Here is a 26,756-nt window from a genome sequence, read left to right on the forward strand (position 1 = left end):
AGCAGCTGGAGAGAGAGTGTGGGTCTTTACTAGTTACGGTGCAGTTGGGGGAGTACAGCTTCCAACACTGCAGCCCACCAGAGTTCATGTTAACAGAGGGTGTTGTGCCGTGGCGGGCTGGTTGCGGGGAGAAGAGAGCAGGGCAGGGAGAATTAAGCAGGGGGAAGGAGTACTGTGGAGGAAGTGTTGGGTGGTGTTTTATTTGGGAGGTGGAAAGCAAGTGGGAAACTGGGAATCATGAGTCACTAGCTAATTAAACAGTGAAGGAGAATGCAGAATTTCAGTGGGTGATAATGAACCCGCAAATAAGCCCTCGCATTGTCTGCCTGCAGGTAGGATGGGAGGTGATGTGTGACAACAGGAGAAATCCTGCTTTCAAAATGTGCTTGAAATCTTTAAAAATGTCATGTAATCTGTGTGGCGCTTCTACAGGTGGCTCTGGAATGTATCCATAAGTTCAGTCTGGTACCATTTCCATTTTCTAAGTTGAGCGAGCACCAGGGTAGAGATCCTGGCACCAGGACACTGTCATCAGAAATGGGCCTGACCTCCAGAGAGGACGTTTACCTGTGAAGTGAGGGAGGCTCTAACCATCCTTTGGCCACCTTCACAAAGATGTCGCAGGTCTGCTGTGTTTCGCGAGAGGTACTGAGCACACTCAAATGTTTCCTGGTGACCAGAGGTCACCGTTAGGAACATCACTGTTACTGTTAAGCACTGCAAGGTATTGTGAGAAATGCTTGTGGTGATTAAGATTGGTTCTCTGTTTACTTAGTCTCACTCTTGTGTGTTTGTAGTAAAAATATTCTCTTCCCTCTGCCTTTTTGAGCATTTTCAGTGGCTCTCGTGGATTCTGCTATTCTGCCCAAGCTTGGGCTCTGTGGTTCTCAGCTCTTCAGAGACCTTGTCTGCTTTTGCCAGGCTTGTCGCTCTCTTGCGTGTGCTGAGTCCAACCTCTGGATAAGGGTTTCTTTTTTTTTTTTTTCCTTTTTTTTCAACTGAGTCTTTTTACTGAATGACATGAACGTTCTCACTAAGCTTATGTCTCTTACACCATCTTTGATGTTCTTATTATTCTTGGAACTGTAGCATGACTGTTAGGGTTTTTGTGTTCACTGTTCCATCAGGTAAAAAGAGTAATGTGTTTTGGTGCCTGTGGTTGCCTGGTACTGGAGTGCTCATACCTGTGGATGTGCACACGTGGACCTCTGTGCTGTGCTCCTGTTTTGTGCTGTCATTGGGGCAGGAAGCTGCTGTTTCTCTTGCCCTGGATTATTAAGAGAAGCATCACAGACATCTGCCAAACCCAAAAGCTTGCCCAGTATCATGGTTTTTTATAAAAACTCTTTGGAGTCATGCTGTCTTCAGTATTGAGAAACTATAGAGACAGGCCCGAGTAGTAACAGTGTATGGAACAGGTGGTTTTGAAAGTAGCTCCTCTGGGCCCGTCGTCTCGGGGATGAACACTAAATAGCGCACAGGCTCCGCATGTGTGGGCAGCCGGGGTGGGGGTGGGGGGCGCCTGCCCTCGGAGCTCAGCTCTCCTCCCTCCGGCTCCCGGCAGGACGGCCTCTGTGTGCTCGGCGCAGTGTTTATAGTTCTGTTTGTTTCTGGAACATCCCGCATGCTTGGGAATAAATGTGCTCTTCAGGGAAAAGATGGAAATGTGATTAGGTGATGGAGGAAAAAAAATCTCCACATTCACTCACAAAACAAGAAACAATACCAGAAAGGGAAATGAAATAAAGCCAACGTCTAAAGGCTGGCTGAAATACCTCCTGGTGTCGTCTGTGAGGTCAGAGGGATGGTTTGAAGAACTGGGCCTACTGACTTTGTGGAGGTCCCCCCAGCCTGCTCCCACTGTGCTATGGTGACTTGTAGGCAGAGGGGACCATAGACAGTGTTTATTTCAGTTTTTACTTTTTAAATAAATTTTACTGAAGTGTAAGATTATTAACAATAAAGTGTGCTAATTTGAACTGCAGAGCATGATTAGTTTTGCAAAATGGACCCACACCCTTGTGTAACCATCATCCAAGTAAAGATTTTCCAGCATTCCCAAAGTTCCCTTCTTCCTCTTTGCAGTCAATTCCTCACCTCCTGCCTACCTACCCAAAATTGCTTTCTGATTTCTCTTATTATAGTCCTTAAATTTCTTGACTTCTTGAATTTCATATAAATGGAATCATACTATGTACTCTTAATCTGTGGCTTCTTTCTTGTTAACATGTTTTTAAATTCATATGTGTTATTGTAGATAGCACTATTTGTTGTATGAATATGATGGATATAATTATTTTCATATTGATGGGCATTTCAATTCTTTCCAGCTTTTGGCTATTATGAGCAAGACTGCTCTTGGCATTTTCACACCATCCAAGTTTGTTCAGAATATTTTCTTATTAGTCTGATGATGTCTGTGGGATCTGTCCTGACATCGCTGTTTTTATTCTTGTTGTTGGTTTATTTGGATCTTCTGTTTTTTCCCTTGATCATGTTAGCTTGAGGTTTATCCAGTTAATTTTTCTGAGTTGTTTATCCATTTTATTGATTTCTGCTCTTTATTATTTCCTTCCTTATTCTTTGGGTTTAAATTGCTTTTCTTTTTCTGCCTTCTTAAGGTGGAAATGTAGACTGGTTTTAAAAAGTTCTTTAAAAGCAATGTTGATTGAGGTATAAGTTACATTATTTTACTTGGCATAATGCTTTTGAGTTTCACCTGTGTTGTATTTTGTGTCTTTTTATTGATGGATTGTATTCTACTGTATGGGTGTATACCAGTATTTATACCAGGTTATTGATGAACCTTTGTGTTGTTTCCACTTTGGGACCATCATGCGTAATAGCTGCTGTAAACCTGTGTGCAGGTCTTCACTTGCCAGTGTTTTTGTTTTTAATTTTTACAGTGTTGTGTTGGTTTCTACCATTCAGCAGTGCAAATGGGCCATGATTATACTTACATCCCTCCCTCCCCCACCCCTCCAGGCCATCATAGATGCCAGATGGGGCTCCCTGTGCTACAGCATCTTCTCACCAGCCATCCATCTTGCCCCTGATAGTGTGTATATGTTGATGCTACTTTCCCCATTTGTCCTACTCTCTCCCTCCCCCACTGTGTCCACAGGTCCATTCTCTACATCTGCGTCTTCCCTGTGAATAGATTCATTGATATTATTTTTCTAGATTCCATACATATGCATTAATATATTGTATTTGTTTTTCTCTTTCTGACTGACTTTCCTCTGTATAACAGGCTCTAGGTTCCTCCACCTCACTAGAACTCAGATTCATTCGTTTTTATGGCTGAGTAATATTCCACTGTATATATGTACTGCAGCTTCTTTATCCGCTCATCTGTCAGGGAACATCTAGGTTGCTTCCATGTCCTGGCTGTTGTAAACAGTGCTGCTATGAACACTGAGGTACATGTGTCTTTTTCAGTTATGGTTTTCCTCAGACTACATGCCCAGTAGTGGGGTTGCTGGGTCATATGATAGATTTATTCCTAGTTTTGTAAGGAATCTCCATACTGTTTTCCATAATGGCTGTATCAGTTTACACTCCCACCAACAGTCCCCTTTTCTTCACATCCTTTCCAGCATTTATTGTTTGTAGATTTTTTTGATGATGGCCATACTGACTGGTGTGAGGTGATACCTCATTGTACTTTTGATTTGCATGTCTCTAATAATTAGTGATGGTAAGAATACGTTTAGCTTTATGAAATACTGGCATGCTGTTTTCCAAAAAGAAAGTACATTGCATTTCTGGTAGCATGACTGAGAATCCCAGATAACCTGGATTCTTGCCAGCAGCTAGTGTTACCACTCTTTTCAATTTTAGCCATTCCTGTGTGTGTGTATATCATTGTGACTTTGATTTGCGTTTCCCTAATGACCAAAGATATTGAGCATCTTTTCCTGAGCTTGTTTGCTCTGTTTATATCTCCTTTGTTCAAATATTTTACCCATTTAAAAATTAGATTGCTTGTCTCATTATTGAGTTGGTGAGATTTATGTACCTGGGTTCAGTTCAATTCAGTCACTTGGTGGGTCTGATTCTTTGCAACCCCATGGACTGTAGCACACCAGGCCTCCCTGTCCGTCACCAACTCCCAGAGCTTGCTCAGACTCATGTCCATCGAGACGGTGATGCCATCCAACAATCTCATCCTCTGGGTATACGTTGTTTATTAGATGTATGGGAGCTTTTTTTTAATAGTGAATAATATCCTTTTTTTTATTGTTACATGTGATAAAAGTTCTGATTAGGGAATTACATAGTTACATTGTAAATCTTGTATATTTAGGTATACACCTAAATGTGTTTTAAATGTTCATTATTAGATTAGTCACGTTTTCTTAATTTGAACATATAATTTATAAAAAACTCCCTAATGATGAGCTTGATAATAAAAATGCACCCTACACTGAGTCGTGAAATTTAAATTATCTATTACCCCATGATGTTTGGTTCTTAGTTATTCTTAGCTTTGTTTCACAGCTTTGGAGTTATAGAAGGAAAAGCTTCTAAATGTGAAATAAAGTAAGAGCCCAGTTTCTTAGCAGAGAAGTGTGGTTAGTAAGCCTGAGGCACAGGTTTGGTCCCACACATGAACATTTTGGAGCGACATTTAAATGATCATGAACATGTTTAAAGACATGAAAATGGATCAGAGCACTGAAGCAGACCTCTGGCTTGATCACCACCACCCTGGTCTCCTGGTAGCTGGAGTGTAGTTTACTGTTACTCTGTCAAGGGTTCAGACACACACAATGTGTACCCTCCTCCCTGGTTCTTTCTAGGTTGATTTTTAGCTTTCTGGGAGATAACCATTGCAAGGAGAAAAATTTGAAGAGGAAGAGACTTTTTTCCTGATGGAGTCTTTTCTTTCAAATAACCCTAGAAATACAGTGGCAGTTATTCTCCTTTCATATGTAATAGAAATGTGGTGTCAGCGCTCAAGACCACCAGTTACCTCCCTTAGCAGCAGCTGACTTTTGCTGGGGAACCGTGCACGGCCCTTTCCCTCGTCTGTGCTTGGATCCTGCCGAGCAGGGGATGTGTGTCTGGCATCCACTGTGCTCACACTGATTTCTGCCCTCTGCCTCGCACGGAAAACTCTGAGGCAGAGTCTCTCCTGGGATGCTCAGATTTCCAGGAGTGGGTGTGGATTTAAATGTCTGACATACTGTTTTAAAAGCCATTATTACCATAGTTAAACATATATTCTGATGGTTATTGTATATAAAATGCTTTTTAAGAGGACACGCTGTTTAAATGTTAAGCTTTCTGGCATTGTAAAAATTGCCAGCACGCTTTCCTTTTCCTGTACCTCCTGATAGTGCCTTTCATGTAGCAGGCTTTATCTTTTTCAAAAATCATGTTTAGTGAGGCATAATTTTACAGACAGTAAATTCACCATTCTTAGGTGTAGCATTCTCTACATTGTGACAAATACGTCATAGTTGTGTAACCACCGACACAATCAAAATGCACGTAGAGTGTGTCCGTCAGCTCAGAACTCGGGCCCCTTGTTGGTGAGCTTCCTCTCCCCACCCTCGGCCTCTGGCATCTTTGGTCTGATTGCTGTCCTGCTGTGTGTCTTCTCCACAGAGTCACATAAATGGCCCCAACCAGGACAGAGCACTTTGCACACGGTTTCTTTCACTTACACATCCACTTTGTTGTCTGTAGTATTACTTCCGCTGGCCATTGGTGACTTTGAAGGTGGAGGAAAGGGCCCTGGGCCAAGGAGCACTGGTGGCTGCCTAAAGCTGGAGCATGAAGGAAATGGATTTTTCCTCGAGCCACCAGAAAGAGCTGCAGCCCTGCCGTCTCTTAGTCACTGGGACTGGTTTCAGACTTCTGACCTTCAAAAGATAATAAGTTTTTATTGTTTAAGCTGTTGAGTTTATAATAATTTATTTACCAGTTTATTACAGCAACAATGCAAAGCTAACACAGTGCTTTTTGTGTCCTAAGAAATCTTTGTCTAAGAAATGCAGATTTCCCCCCTTTTTTTAAAAAAAAAGTAGTTTTATAGCTTTGGGTTTTAAAGTCGGGTCTATGAACCATTCTGAGTAAATGTTTGCATGTGGTGCAAGATAAGGCTCTAGTTTCTTTCCCTCCCCTCCCTACTCTTCCTGGAATGAATGGGGAAGTGTTCCTTTCTGTTTCCTGGAAGAGTTTTATGTTGAGTTACTATTAATTCTTTATTAAATGGTAGAATTCACCAGTAAAACCACCTATGTCTACCATTTTGTTTATTTGTTTTTGTGGTAGGAATTTAAGTATGAATATAATTGGTATGAGTTACTTGGATTTCTTATTTTTGGGTGAGGTTTGGTGATTTGTATCCTTCAAAGAATTTGTTCATATCATCTGCATTCTGAATTTATTGGTGTAAGGTTGCTCTTAATATCTTCTGACCCCTTTAAGTTCTATAGAGTCTGTGTTGATATACCTTCCTTAATTCCAGGCGTTGAAAATTTCTGTTTTCTTGATCCAGTTAGCTAAAGGTTATCAAGTTTATTGGTCTCTGCAAGGAACCAGTGTTTGGTTTCATTGATTTTCTTCCAATATTTTTTAGTTTTCTGCTCATGTATCCTTTTTTCAGTTTAATTGGCTCTTCCTTTTCTATTTTTTAAGGTGGAAGTTTAGCCAGGTTAATAGTGAATTTCCACTTCCCCATTCAGACCTTTATTTTATAGTCACATTTACTTAACAGTGTATTCTGGGTTATAAAAAATGTAATTACCTTTGTTTTAGATAATTATATTTTCCTTATATATTTATTGACATATTTACCACTTACAGCTTTCATTCCTTTTGTAGTTGTGAGTGCCCATCTGTTCTTTTCCTTCTGCCTGAAGAACCTCCTTAAATTTTTTTTTTTGATAATGCAGATTTGCTGATGATGAATTCTGCCAGCTTTGCTGAATGTTGAATTCTTAAGTTGACAATATCCGCATTTTAAGGATATCATTCCTCTGCCTTCTGACTTGTTCTTTTTCCTCTGGTAAGAAGTTAGTGGTGATTCTTTGTTTCACTTTCTGTGATGTGCATTGTCTCTTTGTCGCAGTTTTTAGCGGTTTTATTATGATGTGCTTTGATGTGATTTTTTTTCCTGTTTATCTCACTTGGGGTTTACTGATCTTTTTGGATCCATGAGTTACAGTTTTCATCAAGTTTAGAAATAACTGACCAACATTTCTTTGAGTATTTTATCCATAAGCCCTTTATGGGACTCCAGTTATGTATATGAATGGTAATATCTTGCCTGTATATACCCTCTACGTATGAACTGTGGGCCACACGGTTCTGTTTACTTTTCTCTGTGTGCTTCGCTGTGGATCTTCGCTATTTCTACCCAAAGTTCGCAGCACCTGGCCCTTCACAGAGAGATTGCCGACCTCCTATCTACAGGCTCATCTTGGCAGGGATTGTCTTTTTCCTTCAAGTTTAAAATTTGCATAGCATGTGATTCCAGTATGCTGTAAATATTGACATTTAAAGAGGGGAAAAAGTCCTGTGTTACTCTTTAAAATATTTCCAGTGGAGTCTAAATACCATGGATATACCTACCATCATGCATTTAAAAAATACATGAACAAGCTCTACTTTAATCGCTGGGAGATGTTCATTGCTACTTTTTCTCCATGCACTCATATTTTTATTTGTCTTGTCTCACAGAATTTTGGGCTTCCCTGTTAGCTCAGATGCCTGCAGTGAGGGAGACCTAGGTTCAATCCTGGGTTGGGAAGATTCCCTGGAGAAGGAAATGGCAAACCACTCCAGTATTCTGGCCTGGAGAATCCTCATGGATAGAGGAGCCTGGTGGGCTGCAGTCAGTGGGGTCGCAAAAAGTCTCACAAGACTGAGTAACTAAGCACACACACAAAATTTTATCCTATAAGGATATATATCCTATAAGGATTATAGGATATAATCCTATAAATTTTATATTTTATATCCTATAAAATTTTCTGCCTATAAGAATTTTTTCACCCTGTCATTCTCTTTTGTAACTGTTAAATTCAGTTGTTAATAAGTTCTATAATGTAAGACCCTTGGGTATTGAGCCTGTTCTTATGACCGTTTGCTGCAGTTGTCTGTACCAGCTCCTAGATCCTGGTTTTCCTCCATTGCCGCCACTGACCTTCTTGTCCTGCCGACCCCTCTAAGCAGGGGGCTCCTCAGGGCTTCATCCTGTCCTTGGTCCACCATAGTCGGGTCCATGAGGACCTCACCAGCTCTTGAAGTCTGAATGCTTCCATGCACAGCTCCCCACTATGCTCCTGCAGCCCCGACTTCTCCCTGACACTCCCATCAACGTCTCCACTTGGATGTGGACATGAAATCTCAGATGGCTCTCACGTCCGATGTTAAACTCACACAGCTGTGCCCTCCACAGGCTGTGTCTCTCTGAGGTGACCGTTCTGCCCGTTTCCTTTGCGCACTCAGAGATCCTAGCACTTTGGCTCCTTTCTTCGCCACCCCACCCTTCTCTGTCCGCAGATCCTGGTGGTGTCACTCTCACGGGACCTCTGCTTCAACAGCTCTCACCCGGTCTTAACCAGCACAGTCTCTCACCTGGACTGTTTCTGTGGATCTGCTGCTCCTCTGCCCAAGCCCCCCTGCGGCCTCACTCTGAATAAAAGCCGGTGTGCTTAACAGTGGCCTGCGGGCGGGCCTGCTGCCTCTCCAGCCTCAGCGCCTCCTTCCTGCCTCGCCTTCTGGCCTCTGCCAGTCCCTGGAATGCACCAAGTCCTCTCAGGGGTCTCACCCTGCTTTCCTTCCTGGGCTGTCCCTCACCTGGACACCCTCCTTCTTTAAGGCTTCGCTCTCAGACCCTATTAAAACTGCGGTTCCTCCCACCTCCTAGCCCCTTAGCTCTTGTTCACTTTCTGTTGTATGATTTACTTATTTACTCTGTCTCCCTTCCTCTGGAATATAAGCTTCACGAGGCCAGGAAGGTCTCTTACTGGTGTGTCAACCCCTATATAGAACAGTACCTGACACATGGTAGGCACTCCTCAAATGTTGTAGGATAAATAATGACTTTAAACAACATGTTGCAAGCTTTGATGGTTATTAAACCAAATAGCAGTGTATCTGAAATGTATCTGAGAATGACGAGGTTACTGTTTGCATTTTCCTCTGATTCAGTTTAGGTGTTTGTGAACAGTATCACTTAATGCTGGAAAGAGGGTCCGTTCAGTGTCAGTTTTCTTCCTTTTGTCTTTCTAGGTGTAGCCACTGAGCACCGTTTGTTTGTGTGAGTAAAGGCAGGCACAGAAGGCGTTTGTTGTCACTGTCAGCGTGTCACTGGACTTCAGAGTTAGGGGCCAAAAATTATATAAGGTGTTTGGTAAGTCGTCATCTTTCAGTTGACGACTAGGTTAGATTCCTTCTGTTGTGTTGATAGCAAGAGTTGAAAACCAGCTGGTTGGAAATGGCTTTCAAACCTGGTCGTTGGAGTCCCTTTGTGTCACATTTTCTGAGGTTGCCCCAAAACCAGTTCCTGACACCAGCTAGCTTACTGTTCATCATACCTGTCCGTCTTCACTTGACAGCCTCTCATTTTACATGAAATACTAGGAAGCACTGAGAAAATTGTGATACTAATTTTATCATACCCTTGCAGTATTATCATACCCTTACAATATTATCATATCCTTACAATATTAAACACATGGGCCTTACAAAAGCACGTGGCTGCAGATTTAGCTCATTCGGTTTATCAGAAATACCTGCATCAGTAGACAGAACCAGTTCTTTCAAATCACTCTCTCGGGTGAGGTCTTCACTTTTTAAAACCTTTAAGGTGTCCATCTGACAGCCACCCCATTTCCAAGTCCAGTTGCTAGTGGCGAGGTGAGGTGTGGTGCTGATCACCATGTGGAGGACGCTGCCTCTCTCTGCTCCTTGGCACCCTCTTTGCCTGCTCCTCACAGGGGTGATGCTTTCTTCTACAGCAGTCTTAAGACTGAAGTGACTAAATGAAATTTAACCATCCCTGCCATCAGGCTCCAGAGCGTGTCTGAATTCAAGACAGTCCAGCGTGAACCGTGACATCTTATCTGTAGTACTGCACTGTGCCCTGAACAGAAGCGGCTGTGAGATGGAGAGAAGCACAAGCCCACACTGGGCCTGGATTCAGGGTGCTCCGCTGTGGGCATGCATCACCCCTGGTGCAGCGTACCCCAGGGAGAGGCTGGACGAGCAGCGTGCCTTCTCTTTTGAGCGGGAGAAAGGTCGTGAAAGAGGATGTGGGAGGGGACACGGACATCTGCCCGCCTGCCCCTTGGACCTGACTTCTCATGGGGAGACCGGCAGCAGACAGAGGCAGGGCAGAGCTGAGGCAGGGCAGCAGCCTGTCATGAGATGTGCTGGAGGCTTGAGGGGAGGCCCCAGGCACTGCGGTTCTGGATGGGATGGGCCAGGTTCGGGCTGGGCTGCTCCAGGGACGGAGGAGGAGGGGAACCAGTCTCCCAGAAGATGCCACCCCTTTTCTGAGGGTGCTGCCCGCCAGGAGGAGAGCGGGCAGGCCAGTAACATCAGCTCAGGGGCGAGCCTGGTGCAGTAACAAAGGAGCCTGGCAGTCCTCTTTTTAAACTCTTCACGCTCTGTATATGCCATATCCTAACATAGTGCTTGCCTGTTGTTTCCTTTTTTTTTTTAATTTAAAGGATTGTTTTGTTTTGTTTTGTGTTTTTTGATAGATGAGGGTTACTACCAGGGTGGAAAGTTTCAGTTTGAAACTGAAGTTCCTGACGCATACAACATGGTGGTGAGTAGCCTGCGCTTGAGTAATTGTCCCCCCTCGCGTGGCGGTTGGCTGTCTCAGGGCCCGGCGGTCCCGTCCCCAGCGTCGTGTCCACATGCTGCCCACCCAGTCCTGGAACTGAGCATGAAATGGCCGGTGCTTCTGTGGTTAATGCCCCTCACCAGCAGTGTTTAGAGTTTTAGTAGAGAGGTTCATTCTCAGTGCACATTTGCAAGTACTGTGTCCCGGGCAGTCTGTGCCGGGTTGCAGCTCTGCCGAGGCTGGAATTACTGTCCTGAGGCCACACATTTACAGGGATCTACCCGTGTATTTCATGCAAATCTTGTTAAATTCTGACACTGGAGGAAAGAGCATTTTATTTAAAACTGTACATTTGTTTATGGTATAACACAAAAATTTGTATAAAACGTGTGTTTTAGATTTTTGGAAAAGGATAACAACACATGGTTTTAAATTATGAGTGTTTGTTTACACCCCAGTAAACATGTCGGATCCTTCAAGGACCCTCCAGTAGTAACTGTGCCCAGTGCGGTTACATTCTGACTTTGCTTTTAGGAACGTGCTGACCAAGTAGGAAAGTGAGAGAAAGGGTAGAAAATTAATCATAAAGTGCTGAAAGTGGTAAGTAGCAGACAGTGATAATCAGTCAACGATAGGAAACTGGAGAATTCAGAGAAGGAAGAGAGAAGGTCACGTTTGGAAAGTGGTCAGGGCCAGTCAGGGGTCTGAGGAGAGCTGGAATTGGGTCGGCTCGAGCACAGTTGGGGCCGGGGTTCTGGGTGCCGAGACGTGTCTCCTGCTGTGCTAACAGCTGTGGCAATGAGAACCGGCAGCCTGTGTACCGGGCAGGTTGACCAGGTCGACTGGAAGGAAGACTTGGGGTCAAGAAATAGTGGAGAAGTGAGAACACTCAGATGTGGGGTTTGGGGGGCATGCTCACTACAGCAGCGAGAAATCCATGAGGGCTCCGAGCAACCTCACGCCCCTGAGCAGGGGCGAGGAGCGCGTGTGGTACGCCCGCCCAGGCTCGGAGCCTCCGGCCGGGCACGTGGCCAGCTCTGCCGATGTTATAGATTTTGCATATTGATGCGTCTATTTCCCGCCATGTTTCTTGACATTCTCTAGGCCTGTTGAGCAGGAAAGAAAAATCTGGTGGTAAAATTCCATCTCCTGTGAGCCCGAGGCTGAGGGAGTTGGCACCGCTCGGGACCCTTGTTCCCCTCGGTGACAGCTCCCTCCTCTCTGACAAGTGGGATTGTCCCCCTCCTCCCGTGCTTCCTCCCCACCCCCTCCACCCCTGACCCCCGACCCCCGACCCTGGCTCCCACCTCCACTGCCCGGTCTGTCTAGTTCAGTGGCTCTAACACTTGTCTATTTAAAGGCAAACTCTTCTGGATGGAAATTGATCTCTACTAGGCTACTATGTTCAAAGCCCTTTTGGAGGATGTGGAAAAGTTGGCAATCTAAGAAAAAAAGGAAATTTAAATTTTAAACAAAGATAGGAAGATACACGTTCCAGGTCTTTGTCGACCCATCCCTCCAGCTACCCGCTGAGACTTTTCCTGTTGCCCTGATCACTGACAGGGGAACCTGCACTCCCTCAGGCAAGAGCAGTGTAAGAACTTTCTTTATGAGCACATGTTTAGAATGTGGGGCTATTTTGATGGTTTCTGGAAACAACCAGACAGGCAGTACTTAAAACTCTAGGCTCTAGCTTCCTGGACATACACCCTCTCTCTGAAGTGGGTTAAAGGTGGTAGGTTTGTGATACCACCTTCAGAAAAGCAGGGAATTTCAAGGGAGGAGGATAGATCACGGGGTTTAGCGTAAGCTGGTGAACTTTCCAAATAAGCCTCGAGGAAGCTGGGAACTGCTGTTGGCGTGCGTCGGGCATCACTTGGTGCAGGGTGTCTTCTTCCCGGTGTAAGGAGAGAGCAGAGTGTCAGAACAGGAGGGAGGAACAGAGGTGTGTTTCGGGCTTCTGTGTGTCAGGTGCTTCCACTCATTTTGCTTAGGTCACACTCCAGTAGTTGGGGTGACCTCAGTATTCCTGTCTTTACCCATCAGGAAGTTAGGGCTCAGAAAGGAAAGGTAAGAACTTACCTAGTTGGCCTTGCCAGTCTCAGTGTCTCCATTGCCAAAGCTGATTCTTGTCAAGAGCTGCCCACCTTCCTAACATGTGCCCTTCCCAGCACACCTGGTGGCCGCTTGGTAGTGAGAAGTGTTTGTCATACTCCCCTGACCCTGTGACTTCTTTAAGAAATGAAGTCAGAAATGAAATAAGTAGCGAATAGAAAACCATTGAGCCTCAAAGACACATTCCCTCTAGTGACTGGTGGCTTATAAAGATCTCACGTTTTTCTATTTTAGTTTCTGCCTCCTTTGGAAAATTTCTAAGCGACGGGGCTAGTCCTCTTTCATGGGGAACAAAACCTGTGTTCTCCAGCCAGGAAGCACTGAGGGGCCAGGCCATCTGGGTGTATCCAGACCCCACCCTGCTGCCGGGCAGGCCTCTCTGCAGGCAGGGGCCAGCCAGAGCCGTGAACTCATGGCAGGGCGAAGAGGGCGGCCCTGTCCCCAGAGATGTGGGGTGTCGTGCTTTGCAGATACAGAGGTGACGGTGTTCCCCTTGTTAGTAGTTCATCTTTATGTAGTTCTCCTCACTGTCTCTCTTCACTGGACTGTCTGCTCCCCGAAGGAAGAGTCCAGGGATGCCTTGATCTCACTGTATTTCCAGTGCTGGGCGGGGGTGGCCACACCACGCGTGTGGCTCACATTTGTGTGTTCTCTGCCCCCCAAAAATTTGTGGTGTGGAAAATAAACCAGCAAATGAAAATATAGAGGTTCCAGGTATGTGGAGTAGCGATTCTGAGAGCAGACTTTCAGGAGTTCATGTTTCACTGGAGTGAGGAGACACAGCCGGTTTTCAGTAAGTCAGCCTGAAAGGGCTTTGTGGAGCTTTCTCAGAGCTCATTTGCTTTTACATCATCGTTTACAGGATTTTTCTACTTTGTAAGGACTTTTTTCTTTTTAAACCCCTTACACTTATGGTTCCTGCAATCAAGGTCAGTTTTTAAGATTGTGAATGACGCTTTTAATCAGTTAAGCATCAATAGATCATTATTTTCGAATAAACTTTTTAAAAAAGAAAGAAAACACCTATTTGGTATCCCCTTACCCCCGCCCCACAGCCCTCCACCCCAGCAGCTAAAATGCAGATATTTCCTTTGGTTCTTTGTCCTTTGATCCCTGAACTTTATGTCACAGTCTCCAGTTGCTTCGCAGTCTCTCTCAGCCCTAGAAGTTAGCTGAAAGGATGAAGTGACGTTTAATGAGCTCCTAAAATGCTCTGGGTTCTGTGTCAGGCCTTGTGGGCTGGAGATGAGACATCAGGTGGCCTTGAAGAAGCTCAGCCTCTGGACACAGAGATGGTGACAAGCCAGGGCGGTGACGTGGCGATGGGGACGCCCCAGACTGTGGGGACGCGCAGAGCAGGAGGAGGCCTGAGAGCAGATAGCAGCTTGGCTGTGGTCTCACACTCTCGGGCCTCACGCTGCCCCCCTGGCGTGTCACCTGAGCTGTGGGGGGAAACCGGGTGCTGAAGCAGGAGACAGGAATGGGGCTTTTCTCTCTTCCTGGAAGTGAGGTTACGTGATAAAAACCACATCAGGTAACATGATCGCGAGCAGTCCTAAAGGGTCAGGAAGGGCGGTCCTGCCACACTTCCAGCAGGAGCACAGGAGGTACCACCAGTAACACCTGAATGCCCACTTGCCCCTCTTCTTTTTAGGGTAATTTATTATACTCCATGGAAAATTGAGAAAAAATCACCATGCAAAAATAGAATATTAGTCATCTGTTGTCTTTCTCCATCATCAGAGATGATCACCATTAACTTTCTGATGGATGTTATGCATGATATCTAATGATACATACAAGTGGCATCATGCTACACATAGCTTGGTAACTTGGGGTTTTTAACATTATAGTATAGTACAATATGGGCTTCCCTGCTGGCTCAGTGGTAAAGCATCCACTTGCCAATGCAGGAGATGCGGGTTTGATCCTTGGATAGTGAAGATCCCCTGGAGAAGGTAATGGCAACCCACTCGAGTATTGTTGCCTGGGAAATCCCACAGACAGAGGACCCTGGTGGGCTACGGTCCATGGGGTCGTAGAGTCACAGCAGCAGCAGCCTAATTCAATATATCATCATATCATAAGAATGTATGTTCTCTTGTCAATTAGTATATAATTATATCCTCCTTAGTAGGAGCACTTAATTGTGTGATGTATCATGGTTTTAAACTAATCCTTTATGGTTGATCACCGGGTGACCAGTGTTTGATAATATGAGCCAAACTTTTGTAAAGGGCCAAACAGTAAATATTTTAGGCCTTGTGGACTGTATATGGTCTCTGTCATATATTCTTTTTTTAAAAAAAAACACCCTTTAAAAATATGAAGGCTGTACTTAGATCACAGAGCACTTGAAATCAAGCTTGGCCTCATTTGGTCTGCGGGTTGCAGTTTGCCGACTGCCAGAGTGAGCAGTGCTGTGACGGAGGCCCTGGACGGCAGCGCAGGCGTGCCTGCTGCCTGCTGGGTTTGGATAAAGTCTTACGAGTGCGATTACAGGTGTTGAGTCGTTGATGCTGATTTCAAGGCTTTTAATCAATATGATTCAGTTACCTTCCAGGGGAGTTTCCATTTGGCACCTCCACGGTCAGTGTGTAAAAATTATTTTTCCTAAACCTTGACCAACATGGGATGTTTCCATTATTTTTTTCTTTTTGCTCTTTTGTAAGGAAATAAATAATATCTAAATGCCATTTGAATTTTCATTTCCTAAATAGGATGCTAAATTTTTTTTCCTACTTATTAACTGTTTATGTCTTTTATGGGCTATTATTATGTGCTTAGCCCTTTTTTTTTTTCTGTTGTGGTGTTTGTTTTTCTTATTATAAGCATTCCTATATAGACATTATATGAAACTTTTTTCCTCGTTTACTTAGCTGTGTCATAAACATTTTCCTGTTTTCATTTGTCTTTTTGTTGTTGTTCTGTAAAAGCTTGTGGCTTTTTGTTTCAAGGTGTAGCCAAATCTCCTTTTCCTTCTTGAATTTTTCATGTTGTGGAATGCTTATAAGAGGCCTTCAGACCCCAAGGTACCTCATCTGTGTTTTCTAGTACTCTTAGAGTTCTGTGTTGTTTATGTTATGTAAAGCTCTCAGCGAAGATCTGACTGTACTTTCTGAATAGTTAACCCCTGAAGCGCCCGTGTCCCCACTGATTTGCAGTATGGCCTTTGTCATGTACAAACCCTGAGCTGTGTGACAGGATGGCTAGTGATGCCAGCGCCTGAGGTAGGAGCTGGAGCTGGGTGCGCCCTGTTTGTCTGGCTTTGGAGGTGGTAGGGGTCTGTGAGAATACTTCAGCTTGGAAAGTGTGTGTCAGAATCAGGTCCCCAGTTGTGGTGCAGAGGTCTGCTCTCTCTCTGGGGCACTGCTGTCAAGAGGGCCATTGACAGCCTCCAGCTGTGGAAGGTGTGAGGGGATGAGGAGGAGAGGGCAGGTACGGTCCCACACTTGGAGCTGCAGTGACACCAGGCGGGCGACTGCGTCAGGGCTTCAGAGGAGGGAGGGGGCCTTCAGTCCTTTCAGACGCTGAGTCGGTTATGCAGTCTACCCAGCAGGTTACTGTGTTCAGTAGATTTACCACATACACAGTGCCATGGGGCTGACCTTCGTCTTGAGCCTGAAGGCCTTTCCGAGAGGGCAGGCTCTGCTAGTATTCGTTCTGTCAAATGCATTCCTGTTTACCTGCAGAAGAGCAAGTTAGAGAATATTCAGATTGATTTCAGCTCCCGCTGATCCTAAATTTTGTAATCCTCAGATACCCACCTCTACTTGGTTGGATTAATCATTCAGAGGAATCTGTTGACGTCATGTTGCTTTGAAATCAGGAAGAAAACTTACCAGGGTACTGAAAAAAGTGTTTAAAAATGTTTGTTTTATACAGATTTAAAAGGTGAAATTGTTGGAGTACTAGAAAAAGTACAAAAGATTTGTATGGTGACATAGTCTCTAGATTTGGTTTCAAAGATAAAAATTTTCATTACAAAGATTTTTGTATCTGTGAGATGACCTGTCTGGTGAGATTCTGAGAGACGACTGTCATACTCCTCAAACCAAGGTGACCTTGCAGTGGACTGGGTCTGGGGAAGGGGCCACCCACTGTAGGTGAGGGTGGGTGTGTGACCTCCCTGGAGGCGAGAGCGCTTGGCACTGGATCCGCAGCAGTGCTCTGGCCAGAACCCCCTGCCCAGGTCCTGGTCTTCATCCCAGTGAACTATTTCATTCCGATGTGAGTGAAGTTAGCGTTGATTTAGCAGTTTTGTGGTAGAAGTGGGAAGAACCTAAGTGTCCAGTCACAGGGGACTGGCTTGCTAAATCCTAGTGTTTGTGCCATGAAATCCATAGATGCCCAAAGTCATCTGAGATGATGACAAGAATAAATGTGAAAAAATGTACAGCACGTTTCACAACTTCTATAAAGAAAAATGACTATGCATCACACACACCTGTGTGTATGGCCTGGAAAAGAAGCTCCAAAATATGCATCAGATATTAATAGAAATTATTCTGGGTAGAGTTCTATATCTCTGTCTACACACATATTAGTATCTTTGCTTTGTGTTTTTGTTTTTTCTTAGATGAGTGTGATTGGTTTTAAAATAGAGTAAGATTAATAAAAGAACGTCATCCAAACACGCTCCATTCTAAGTGATGTTGATGTGTCTTATTCCCACGTGATCTTTTTCATTCTCTCTCCCTCTTGTAAGTATTAAGTGGACTAGGACTTGCATCTAGACAAGGTAAATAACAGTAGCGTCTCCAGAAGCATCCAGAGGGCACCAGCGCTGCTGTGGGGAGCAGCACTTCAGCCGCTCAGCCACGTGGTGTGAAGGCGTCTAGGGGCTCCTGGTTCACAGCGGGGTCTGGGGGTGCAGAGCTCCTTCCCCACGCCTCTGCGGCTGCTCCACCACAGCCGGGGCCCAGGGAGGGCCAGGGTCAGGAGCCCGGTGGCCAGCACCATCTGCCGTCAGCCCCGGGGTGTGGAGGGGTCCTGTGCGGGGGCAGCAGCCCCCCCCCAGCGAGACCAGCGCGGCACATGGTCTTGCAGACACAGCCACAGGGGCCGGGGCTGGGGCCTCTGCCTGACGAGCTGGGAGCACGTGGTGAAACGGTGCTGGATGGGGGACGCGGAAGGCTCTGGAGCGCCTGTGATCTCTTCCTTCTGTGTTGCAGCCTCCCAAAGTGAAATGCTTGACCAGGATCTGGCACCCCAACATCACCGAGACCGGCGAGATATGTCTCAGGTAAGTTCTGTCCGCTCCCGTCTCCTGTGCTGTGAGCGCTGCCCGAGGCTTGGCTTCCTGGGGGTCATCTCCCCCGAGAGGACACTCTGAGGGTGGGCTTCCCCGGGGGTCATCTCCCCCGAGAGGACACTCTGAGGCTGGGCCCGGAGTAGAGAGACTTTGGAGCGGTCTCTCGGCTCCCCCATCCCAGCCTAGCCTCTGCAGTCCGCCCAGGACGCCCCCTCTAAGGGCCTTTACCCCGTCCCCTCTTATTTTAATGAGGCATACTCCCGCCATGTGGCTGATTTTAGATAAAAGGAGAAACTATGATTAACAGGATTCAAGGTGGGGGGATACTGTGGATGGCAGGCTTCAGAGGACCCCCCCCCACTTATATTTAAATGTCCTCTCTTGTGGTTTTTCTTTTCTACCTTTTTTGGCTGCACACACGTGGCTTATGGGATCTTAGTTCCCTGGCTAGGGATCAGTCCTGGGCCCTGGCAGTGAGAGTGCGGAGTCCTAGCCACTGGACCGCAGGGGAGTCCCCTCAGCATCCTCTCTTTACCAAAACAGCCTCGATGTGTGCGGGAGCACATCCCTGGAGCTTTCTATCCATGGCGCCCGGGGCCCTGCCCTTCCAGGGGGCAGGTGGCCGGGAACCAGCCGTTTCCTGCTTCTAGAGCTTGCTGGTCAGTAACGTAGAGAACCGGAGAGGTTGTGTAGGGTGGTGGTGGAAGTGGTTTTCCAGTCAGTTTAGCTTGTGGGCTGTGTCTGTCTTGTGTCCCGCATGTTCTCTGGCCGTGCAGTGAGGTCAGCTTGCAGGGCCCTGGGCTGGCTCCCTGGCCGAGTCCTGGCCCACCACTGGCAGCCGTGTGACCTGGGGAGCCCGGCCGCTCCGTCTGGAGAGTGTGTCCAGCGTGGTGTGTGCTCCCTTGCTGTGAGCTCGTTCTGCTCAGGCCCTGCCTCCACGTCCTGTCCTCTCACCCTCTTCTCCCTGCAGAGAACGCCGGCACCTGTGAAAGGCTGTGTGCAAACTAACCGTCCTCCCTGCAGGCACGAGGATACCCATTTTCACATCCACTTTGGCTTTTGATAGTGAAAAAAATACATTTTATGAAAGTGTATTTTTTTAAAGGCATCTTCCCTTTTTAAGTGTCTGCCCTTTAAGTGTTGAAACTTGACAAATCTGTGATCTTCAGTTTCAGATCCTAAGTGTCTTGTCTCCTCCAGTCAGAGTGGGTCCAGAGAGGGCGTTTCTCTGGTCACTTCTACTGTCTTCTGAGAAATCAGATTATTACCAAAATATAATAGGAATTTAACAGATGGTCGCCTGCTACAAAAGCTAGAAACCGTGAAGAAAAATAGTTGTAGATTAGCCACGTTAAAATTAAAAACACACAGTTTGAAAGAGAAAGTATCAGCAGGATTGCACCCCTTGTATATAAACAGTCCTTTCAATCAATACAAAAAAGATGGGGAACCCCCCCCCCCGCCACTGGAAAAATGAGCATCGGCTCCAAGTATCCACAGGAGGAGGAGCACAGTGGGCGGACAGCGTCTGGGGCTGCTTGGTCTCCATGGTGATGGGAGATGAGCTCGTGGAAGCAAGGGGAGGCTGCTCGCTCCTCCTCAGGCTGGCAGACAGCGAAGCGTGCGTGCGTGCGTGTGCGGGCGTGGGGACAGGCTCCTGTTCCACTGGAGGATGCGTGTATCTACACCTTTCCCTGGTCCTTCAGCCATAAGGAGACTGCAAAGCCACAGAGGAAAGAAGGGCCCGGCCCGTCAGACAGGAGCCGCTCCGTGCCACTGGGCCCAGCTGCAGACCTGCGGCTCACGGGCCTGTTGGCCGCTCCTCACTCACTGCTCTGCTTTTCTGTCTGTTTCAGTTTACTGAGAGAACATTCGATCGACGGCACCGGCTGGGCCCCCACAAGGACGCTGAAGGTGAAGTGTGGGCCTCTGCCCAGAGCCTCCCCGGGGCCTCCCCGTCTGGGAGCCAGCCTCCTGTGAGGACAGCAGTGTCCACACTGTCCCGTCCACACGGCGGGCCACCCACACTGCTCCCCTCACCACCTGCCTGCCCTCCTGGGGCTGCTGGCCAAGGGTGGGCCCACTTGGTTTCCCTGCCCCAGTTCTCTGAGGGGGTTGAGGGGGTGTCAGGTCCTCTCTGCCCTCTGCCCTTTACCACGGGCACAGCAGCGGTTTACTGTTCCTGCTAGTCCTGCTGTTCCCCAGGCTAGCACAGTGGTCTCCCCCTAACAGTGGAGGCTTGCCAGGAGTGGGCAGGGACAGGAAGAGGAGGCTGGAGGTCCCGTGTCTGCTCTGAGTCACCTCGGACAGAGGAGGGGTGGCCGGACGTGGCCAGGTGTGCTGGAGGGGGCGCCTCTCTGGGGCAGGGGGTGATCGGGGAGCCACAGAGACTAAGGAACTGGCCCAGTTGTTTTGCCAGCGTGGCTCGAGTGGGCTTCGGGAGGTGTGTCCTGGGTGCCCACGTCGTGCCACTGGCTGTGTGTCATCTCCAGGCTTTCCCATGGTGCTGCCCCTGGGCCCCCTGCCTTTCTTCCCGGGCCTGACCCTATCAGAAGGGTCCGGGCTTTTGGCCAGTGTTCAGTGAGTGGCAAGCAGCTATCTGACTTCCACCATCTTCTTTGAGTAGTGAAGTGGCTCCATGGTGTCACAGCCCCTGCCTGTCTGGCGTGGGGTCGGTCCTGCCCAGAGGAGCACTCACCTCAGACTGGGTCTGTCTGGAGGCAGTGGTGTTCCCAGCCTGCCCTTCGCTTCAGCGCAGAGATGTGGTCTTCTGAGCGAGGCCGTTTTCATGGTGACTGTCCCCCTCCTCTTAACCTGAAGGGCCGCGGGCAGCACGTCGGCCCATCTGAGGCTCTGGGCTACCTGGTGTAGCGCACACGCTGTCTCCCTGCCTCTCTCTCCCATAACGTTTTCCACACACAGCACCTTGGCTCAGTCAGGTGTGGATGATAAAAGCTGTCCTGACTGAAGCCACTCAGAGGCCTCAGTCTGCGCCGAGGTCACAAGAAGCAGGCAGCGGCTGGTCGTGGAGCTGCCGCATTGGCTGCTGTCCCTGGGTGGCAAGGCTGGGCCTAAGAGGACTGGACCTGCGTGCAGGCTCCGTTTCCCCACGGTTTTTTGCTGATTAACTCTCTAGGCCCTGCCTTTTAAAATAACTTTGCAGAAAACTAACCTTCATAATACACTGACTTACTGGTTCATCTCTTGGAGACCACCCACACCTAAAACTTGTTTTTTTCTTTCTTCTCATTTCAGGATGTTGTTTGGGGATTAAACTCTTTGTTTACTGTAAGTATGTTGACCAAAATTCCAAATTTTTTAATTCCTCTGTCTGCTGGTTTTAAAGATTGCATTAAGAATAACACAAGGGAATTACTGAACCCCTCTCTTCTTTGGCACTTTTGTGAGTCAGAAGAACAGTGAGTTAAGAACTGAGGGTGCTTTGGAGTGACCCATGGGGAGGTCGTGGGAACAGGTCCAGAGAGAGCAGAGGGAGGGGAAAGGAGAGCGTCCCCACTGCCTTGGGAGCAGCACGGGGCCAGCTCTGTTCCCTGTGGTCTCCTCCATTGGGTTAGGCTCCCCTGGGGGCCTGGCCGCCCCACACTCCACTCTGCTTCACTCCCAGGTGCCCTGGTTTGGATGAAGGAGCATGTAGTCACCAACATTTAGGCTTTCCACAATTAGCTGTTCCTTTGAGTTTTGACTTTTTGATCATCATTTCAGTTCAATTGCTCAGTCGTGTCCGTCTCTTTGCGACCCCATGGACTGCAGCACGCCAGTCTTCCCTATCTATCACCAACTCCTGGAGTTCACTCAAACTCATGTCCATCGAGTCGGTGATACCATCCAGCTATCTCATCCTCTGTCATCCCCTTCTCCTCCTGCCCTCAGTCTTTCCCAGCATCAGGGTCTTTTCCGGTGAGTCAGTTCTTCACATCAGGTGGCCAAAGGATTGGAGTTTCCACTTCAACATCAGTCCTTCCAATGAACATTCAGGACTGATCTCCTTTAGGATGGACTGGTTGGATCTCCTTGCAGTCCAAGGGACTCTCAAGAGTCTTCTCCAACACCACAGTTCAAAAACATCAATTCTTCAGCGCTCAGCTTTCTTTATAGTCCAACTCTCACATCCATACATGACCACTGGAAAAACCATAGCTGTGACTAGACAGATCTTTGTCAGCAAAGTAATGTCTCTGCTTTTTAGAATGCTATCTAGGTTGGTCATAGTTTTCTTCCAAGGAGCAAGAGTCTTTTAGTTTCATGGCTGCAGTCACCATATGCAGTGATTTTGGAGCCCCCAAAAAATAGTCTGGCACTGTTTCCATTGTTTCCCCATCTATTTGCCATAAAGTGATGGGACCAGATGCTATGATCTTAGTTTTCTGAATGTTGAGTTGTAAGCCAGCTTTTTCACTCTCCTCTTTCACTTTCATCAAGAGGCTTTTTAGTTCTTCACTTTCTGCCATAAGGGTGGTGTCATCTGCATATCTCAGGTTACTGATGTTTCTCCCAGCAACATTGATTCCAGCTTGTGCTTCATCCAGCCCAGCATTTCCTATGATGTACTCTGCATATAAGTTAAATATATTTGATCATAAAGGAGCTTTAAAAGAAATAAACTTCAAGGACCTGTCCTTGGGCAAAAAAAAAAGCTGTGCTACTTTGGGTAAAACCTCAGGTCCCGCCAGGAAAACGAGCCCATGCTGGACAGCCCACAGCACAGCCCTCTGCTTCCTTGCCCTGTCATCTTCAGCAAATAAAACACCCAGAGCCTCACAAGAGACTCTTCCATGCCTTGTATATTCACTTTAGGTCAGATACTAATACATGGTCAAGAAGACGAAGAATTCTGTGTGTCTGGTGTAGTCTCCTATAATATGTGCTTCATACTTTTGCCTGTTTCTAGGACTTGGAATCTAATTTTCCAGCTGTAAATGATCACAGAGAGTTACAGATTTTCCTTGCTATATTTGTGACATATTGGTCACAGCCATATTTATTTCCAAATCAGGAATACAGTCCCCAGATTAAACATTTCTCCTGAGGAGAAATACAGTTTCTTTACAGTGAAACATTGATGGCTTTGGAAAGCAATGACTCATCATAAGAACAAATCTTTCTACCCTGGTCTTTAAGAAGTGGAATAGATAGTATGAAGATAAGATGTGGCCTTGGATCTGAGATTTGTGCTTATTCTTGGTGGGGAGGTGGGGGGTGGAAGGATGGGAGGAGGAGAGCCCTCCCAGGGCTTTTCTGAGGTGGGAGGGTGCTTCCTCCTCAGGCCGGGGAACGCTGACCTAACAGTACTGTCCTCTGTTCACTTTGGGTCCAGACATCATTCCTCCTGGGTTGTGAGTGCAGTGCTTGTGGAGATGAGTTAAAGATAAAGGGGAAGCCCAGGCAAGGCCAGAATGACAGCATAGAAGGCACAGCTGTTAATCACAAAATCAAGGAGAAAAGTAGTTTCTAAGGAAAAATAGGATTTTTATTTATAAATGCTCATATTGCGAGTGGTTTGTCATCCCCCAATTATAAGAAATAGCATTAGAAATTAATGTGATGCTATTTCCTCACCAAACTTTGGAAAATCATGTGTACACACATTCCAGCCTTCTCTCAATCGACCATGAATCACCATTTTGAAAAAAATGTCTCACGTTGAATGCTTCTGCATCAAAAGAACTTCATTTCTCAGCAATTTTCTCCACTCTATGGGTCACTCTAACATTTGCTGATTAAATTTCTGTTGCCTATTTCATAAAATGAAGACTTGTAACAGCAGAAAAACAGGTTTTTCCACTGTTTACTCTTTCTTTTTAAGGATCTGTTGAATTTTGATGATCCACTGAATATAGAAGCTGCGGAACATCATTTGCGAGACAAGGTAAGCTATTCACAGAACATTCTAGGTTGATGTGTTTGGTGAAAATATAATTGTGTGTGTGTGTGCACGCGCACACACACGCTCAGTTGTATCTGACTCTGCTCCTCTGTCCATGGGATTCTCCAGGCAAGAATACTGCGTGGGTTGCCATTTCCTTCTCCAGGGGATCTTCCCGACCCAGAGATCAAACCCGAATCTCCTGCATTGGCAGGCGGATTCTTTACCTGTTGCCACCTGGGAAGCCTAAAAAGAGAATTACTGCCCCTTGAGTAGATAAGGATGAAATTGAGAATGGTGGAACCCAGGATTGGAGCTTAAAGCATTTATAATTGATGTGTTATAATCAGTGTGCGTGGTCTTAGGAAAGTGTTTGACCCCAGTTCAGACAGGAGTGTTCCTATAAGGTGTGATTTCCTAGCAGAGTTCAGTGTGAGTGACTGACAGCAAGCAACTCTTGCTTCACCCCGTGAGAGTGTAGGAATGCAGGCAGGAGGGTGGAGGCAGCCCCCTGCCCCCACACCGCAGGCTCTGTCCCGCCTGCCCCGGACCCATTCGTTCTGCCCACAGCTCCACATGGGAGGGGCTAACCTTGTCCCTCATTTGCTGCAAGGAAGCAGGGCCACCAAGAAGGGAGAAGACCCGCCAGGAGGGGGCAGAGCTCAGGACCTGAGCCCGGAGTTCCTGGCCTTCTCAGGCGTCCTCAGACAGAGGAGCGAGGGGGGACTGCTCACCTTCTGGAGGGGCATGGAGACCAGAGGGGACTCTGGCTCAGCCGGGGCACCTGTGGTCCCGGGGTCACACCGAAGGCGAGGCTGCCTGTGGGATCGTCACTCCACCCCAAGAGCTTTGGCCCTGGGAGCCGATGGTACTGTGGGCTTCCAGGCTCTGTGGACATGACCTTGTGAGTTTTGCTGAAGGCAGCCAGGGCTTCTGTGCAGCCCACGTTGGCTGTGGGCAGGGGGCTGGTGAGGGGCTCCATGCGCAGCCCTGGGCCAGCTGGTGGCAGTCACAGCTCTCCCCTTCCTCAGCTCGGAGCCCACCCCCATCTGCAGAATGAATTCAGTGTGGTTCTGCCCACGGCCTCCCTCGTGGCCCCTGAGGGGGTCTCGGCTCCCGGTCACCAGTAGAGGGCGCACATCAGGCCCCCGGTTGTGTGTGTTCCTGGATGCGGGTGAAGGGGTGACCCTGTGGGCAGCAGTGCAGGGAGGAGAGGGGGGCTGAGAACCCACCTTCAGCTCACATGCTGCCCCACCAAACGCGGGCAGGCCTTCTGAGGTGGACGAGCTCCAAGTCCCTCTTGTGGCTCAGACAGTCCTGGGGTCCTTCCCAGTCCTGCAAGGCCAGGGAATTCTGCTCCTAACCTTAGACAAGACCTGGGGACACACTTGGGGCGCTGGCTCAGATGGGAGGTGGCTCTCCTGCCCAGGCTGGCCTGGGAGGGGCCTGCATCCATACAGCCTGTTTACACCTGAGGGGTCAGCCAGGTAGCTTTTGCTTGTTGCCCAAGGAGGTGGCTCTGTTCAAGCCCCCCTCTCCTCAGGCAGGGTGGGCAGATGGCCCGCCGCACCCGGGCTGTAGGTAGCAGGGTCCGGAGAAGGCGGATCTGGACACAAGGGCCTTCCTGAGAGCAGCAGCCGTGACCCGGTTGCGGTCCAGAGCCCTGGCCTGACCCACGTGGGGACCTTCACCACACTGTGCATCTCTCCCGTCTGCAGAACAAAGGGTCTTCAGTTCCCTTCCGCCCAGAGCGTGTTGGCATCCCCACCCTGGCACCCCAACACCCCGAGTGGCAGGGAGGCGGCACTCTGCCCGTGGGTCTCTGCGCGTCCTGCCACTTGGAGACCGGGGGATGAGGCCGGGCCCTCCACACACTCCCCAGAGCTCATGGGGGTCCTTGGCTCGGGGGAGCCCCACTTGTCCCTAGAGAGTCGCTCTCCCGTGACTCACGGCCCTGATCCCCGCCCCCGCAGGAGGACTTCCGGAATAAAGTGGAGGACTACATTAAGCGCTACGCCAGATGATACGGGGAGAGGACTGCAGGGCCGCGGACTGTGCGTGAGAAAATGGGCTCCACCCGCAACCAGAGGGAGCCTCTCCCTAGTCTCGCCGGCTCGTCCGAGTCCCGTGACCGTGTTGTCCTGAGGAAGAATCTCTTCACGACCGCCCATTGTAGCCGGAGAGTTCCCCATAAATACAGCCAGAAAATGCGTCTGGGGTTCTAAAGAGTTGTCTGCTTACCTTAACATGTTTACTTTTTTGAAACTGTACTGTATAGGCTGTTGATGAGAATGAACTCAGCGTCGAGGCTAGAGCTGCTTTTCCCCTCCCCCGTCAGTCCCGCGCAGGTGATGCTCATGACGTGCTCAGTGTAGCTCGCAGACTGGCCGTCAGAAACCCGCTGCAAACAAACTGTGATTGGTGCGAAGTCTTTTAGCTCCTCCCACGAATGTCGGCCCTGCCTAGGTGTCGTGAAGCTTCCCAGAATGCAGAGTCATTCACTGTAGATCTCTTACTGAAATGCGTATTTTATTTAATGTAAGTATATTTTGGAACAGATTTGTAATTTGTACAATTTAATGCTTTAATTATTTTTTTCTATTCTCATTTAGTTTGTATTTTCATTGTATAGAGCAGACAGATGTTGGGTCAAGCAACTATTGAGAAATACAAAGAAAATATGAAAGGCA

At 47.6% G+C, this 26,756-nt stretch overlaps 1 protein-coding gene across 9 annotated transcripts in view; it reads left to right on the forward strand.

Moving 5' to 3' along the window:
- Positions 1 to 26,756, forward strand: part of UBE2F (ubiquitin conjugating enzyme E2 F (putative)) — a 44,587-nt gene extending 17,831 nt beyond the window's left edge. For 6 of the 9 annotated variants that reach the window (XM_081491236.1, XM_081491238.1, XM_081491239.1 and 3 more), the window contains 6 exons: positions 10,728 to 10,795; positions 18,103 to 18,173; positions 20,039 to 20,096; positions 21,438 to 21,470; positions 24,007 to 24,069; positions 26,040 to 26,756. In XM_081491236.1, coding sequence (XP_081347362.1) covers positions 10,728 to 10,795; positions 18,103 to 18,173; positions 20,039 to 20,096; positions 21,438 to 21,470; positions 24,007 to 24,069; positions 26,040 to 26,090 — 344 coding nt within the window. In that variant the 3' untranslated portion in view covers positions 26,091 to 26,756. Of the gene's footprint in view, positions 1 to 10,727; positions 10,796 to 18,102; positions 18,174 to 20,038; positions 20,102 to 21,437; positions 21,471 to 23,975; positions 24,070 to 26,039 lie in introns of all 9 variants that reach the window. The other 3 variants (XM_081491235.1, XM_081491231.1, XM_081491232.1) reach the window with 1 other exon arrangement.

Source organism: Giraffa tippelskirchi, chromosome 5 (assembly GCF_054371585.1).
Source record: "Giraffa tippelskirchi isolate mGirTip1 chromosome 5, T2T-mGirTip1v1.2.pri, whole genome shotgun sequence".
Lineage (NCBI taxonomy): Eukaryota > Metazoa > Chordata > Mammalia > Artiodactyla > Giraffidae > Giraffa > Giraffa tippelskirchi.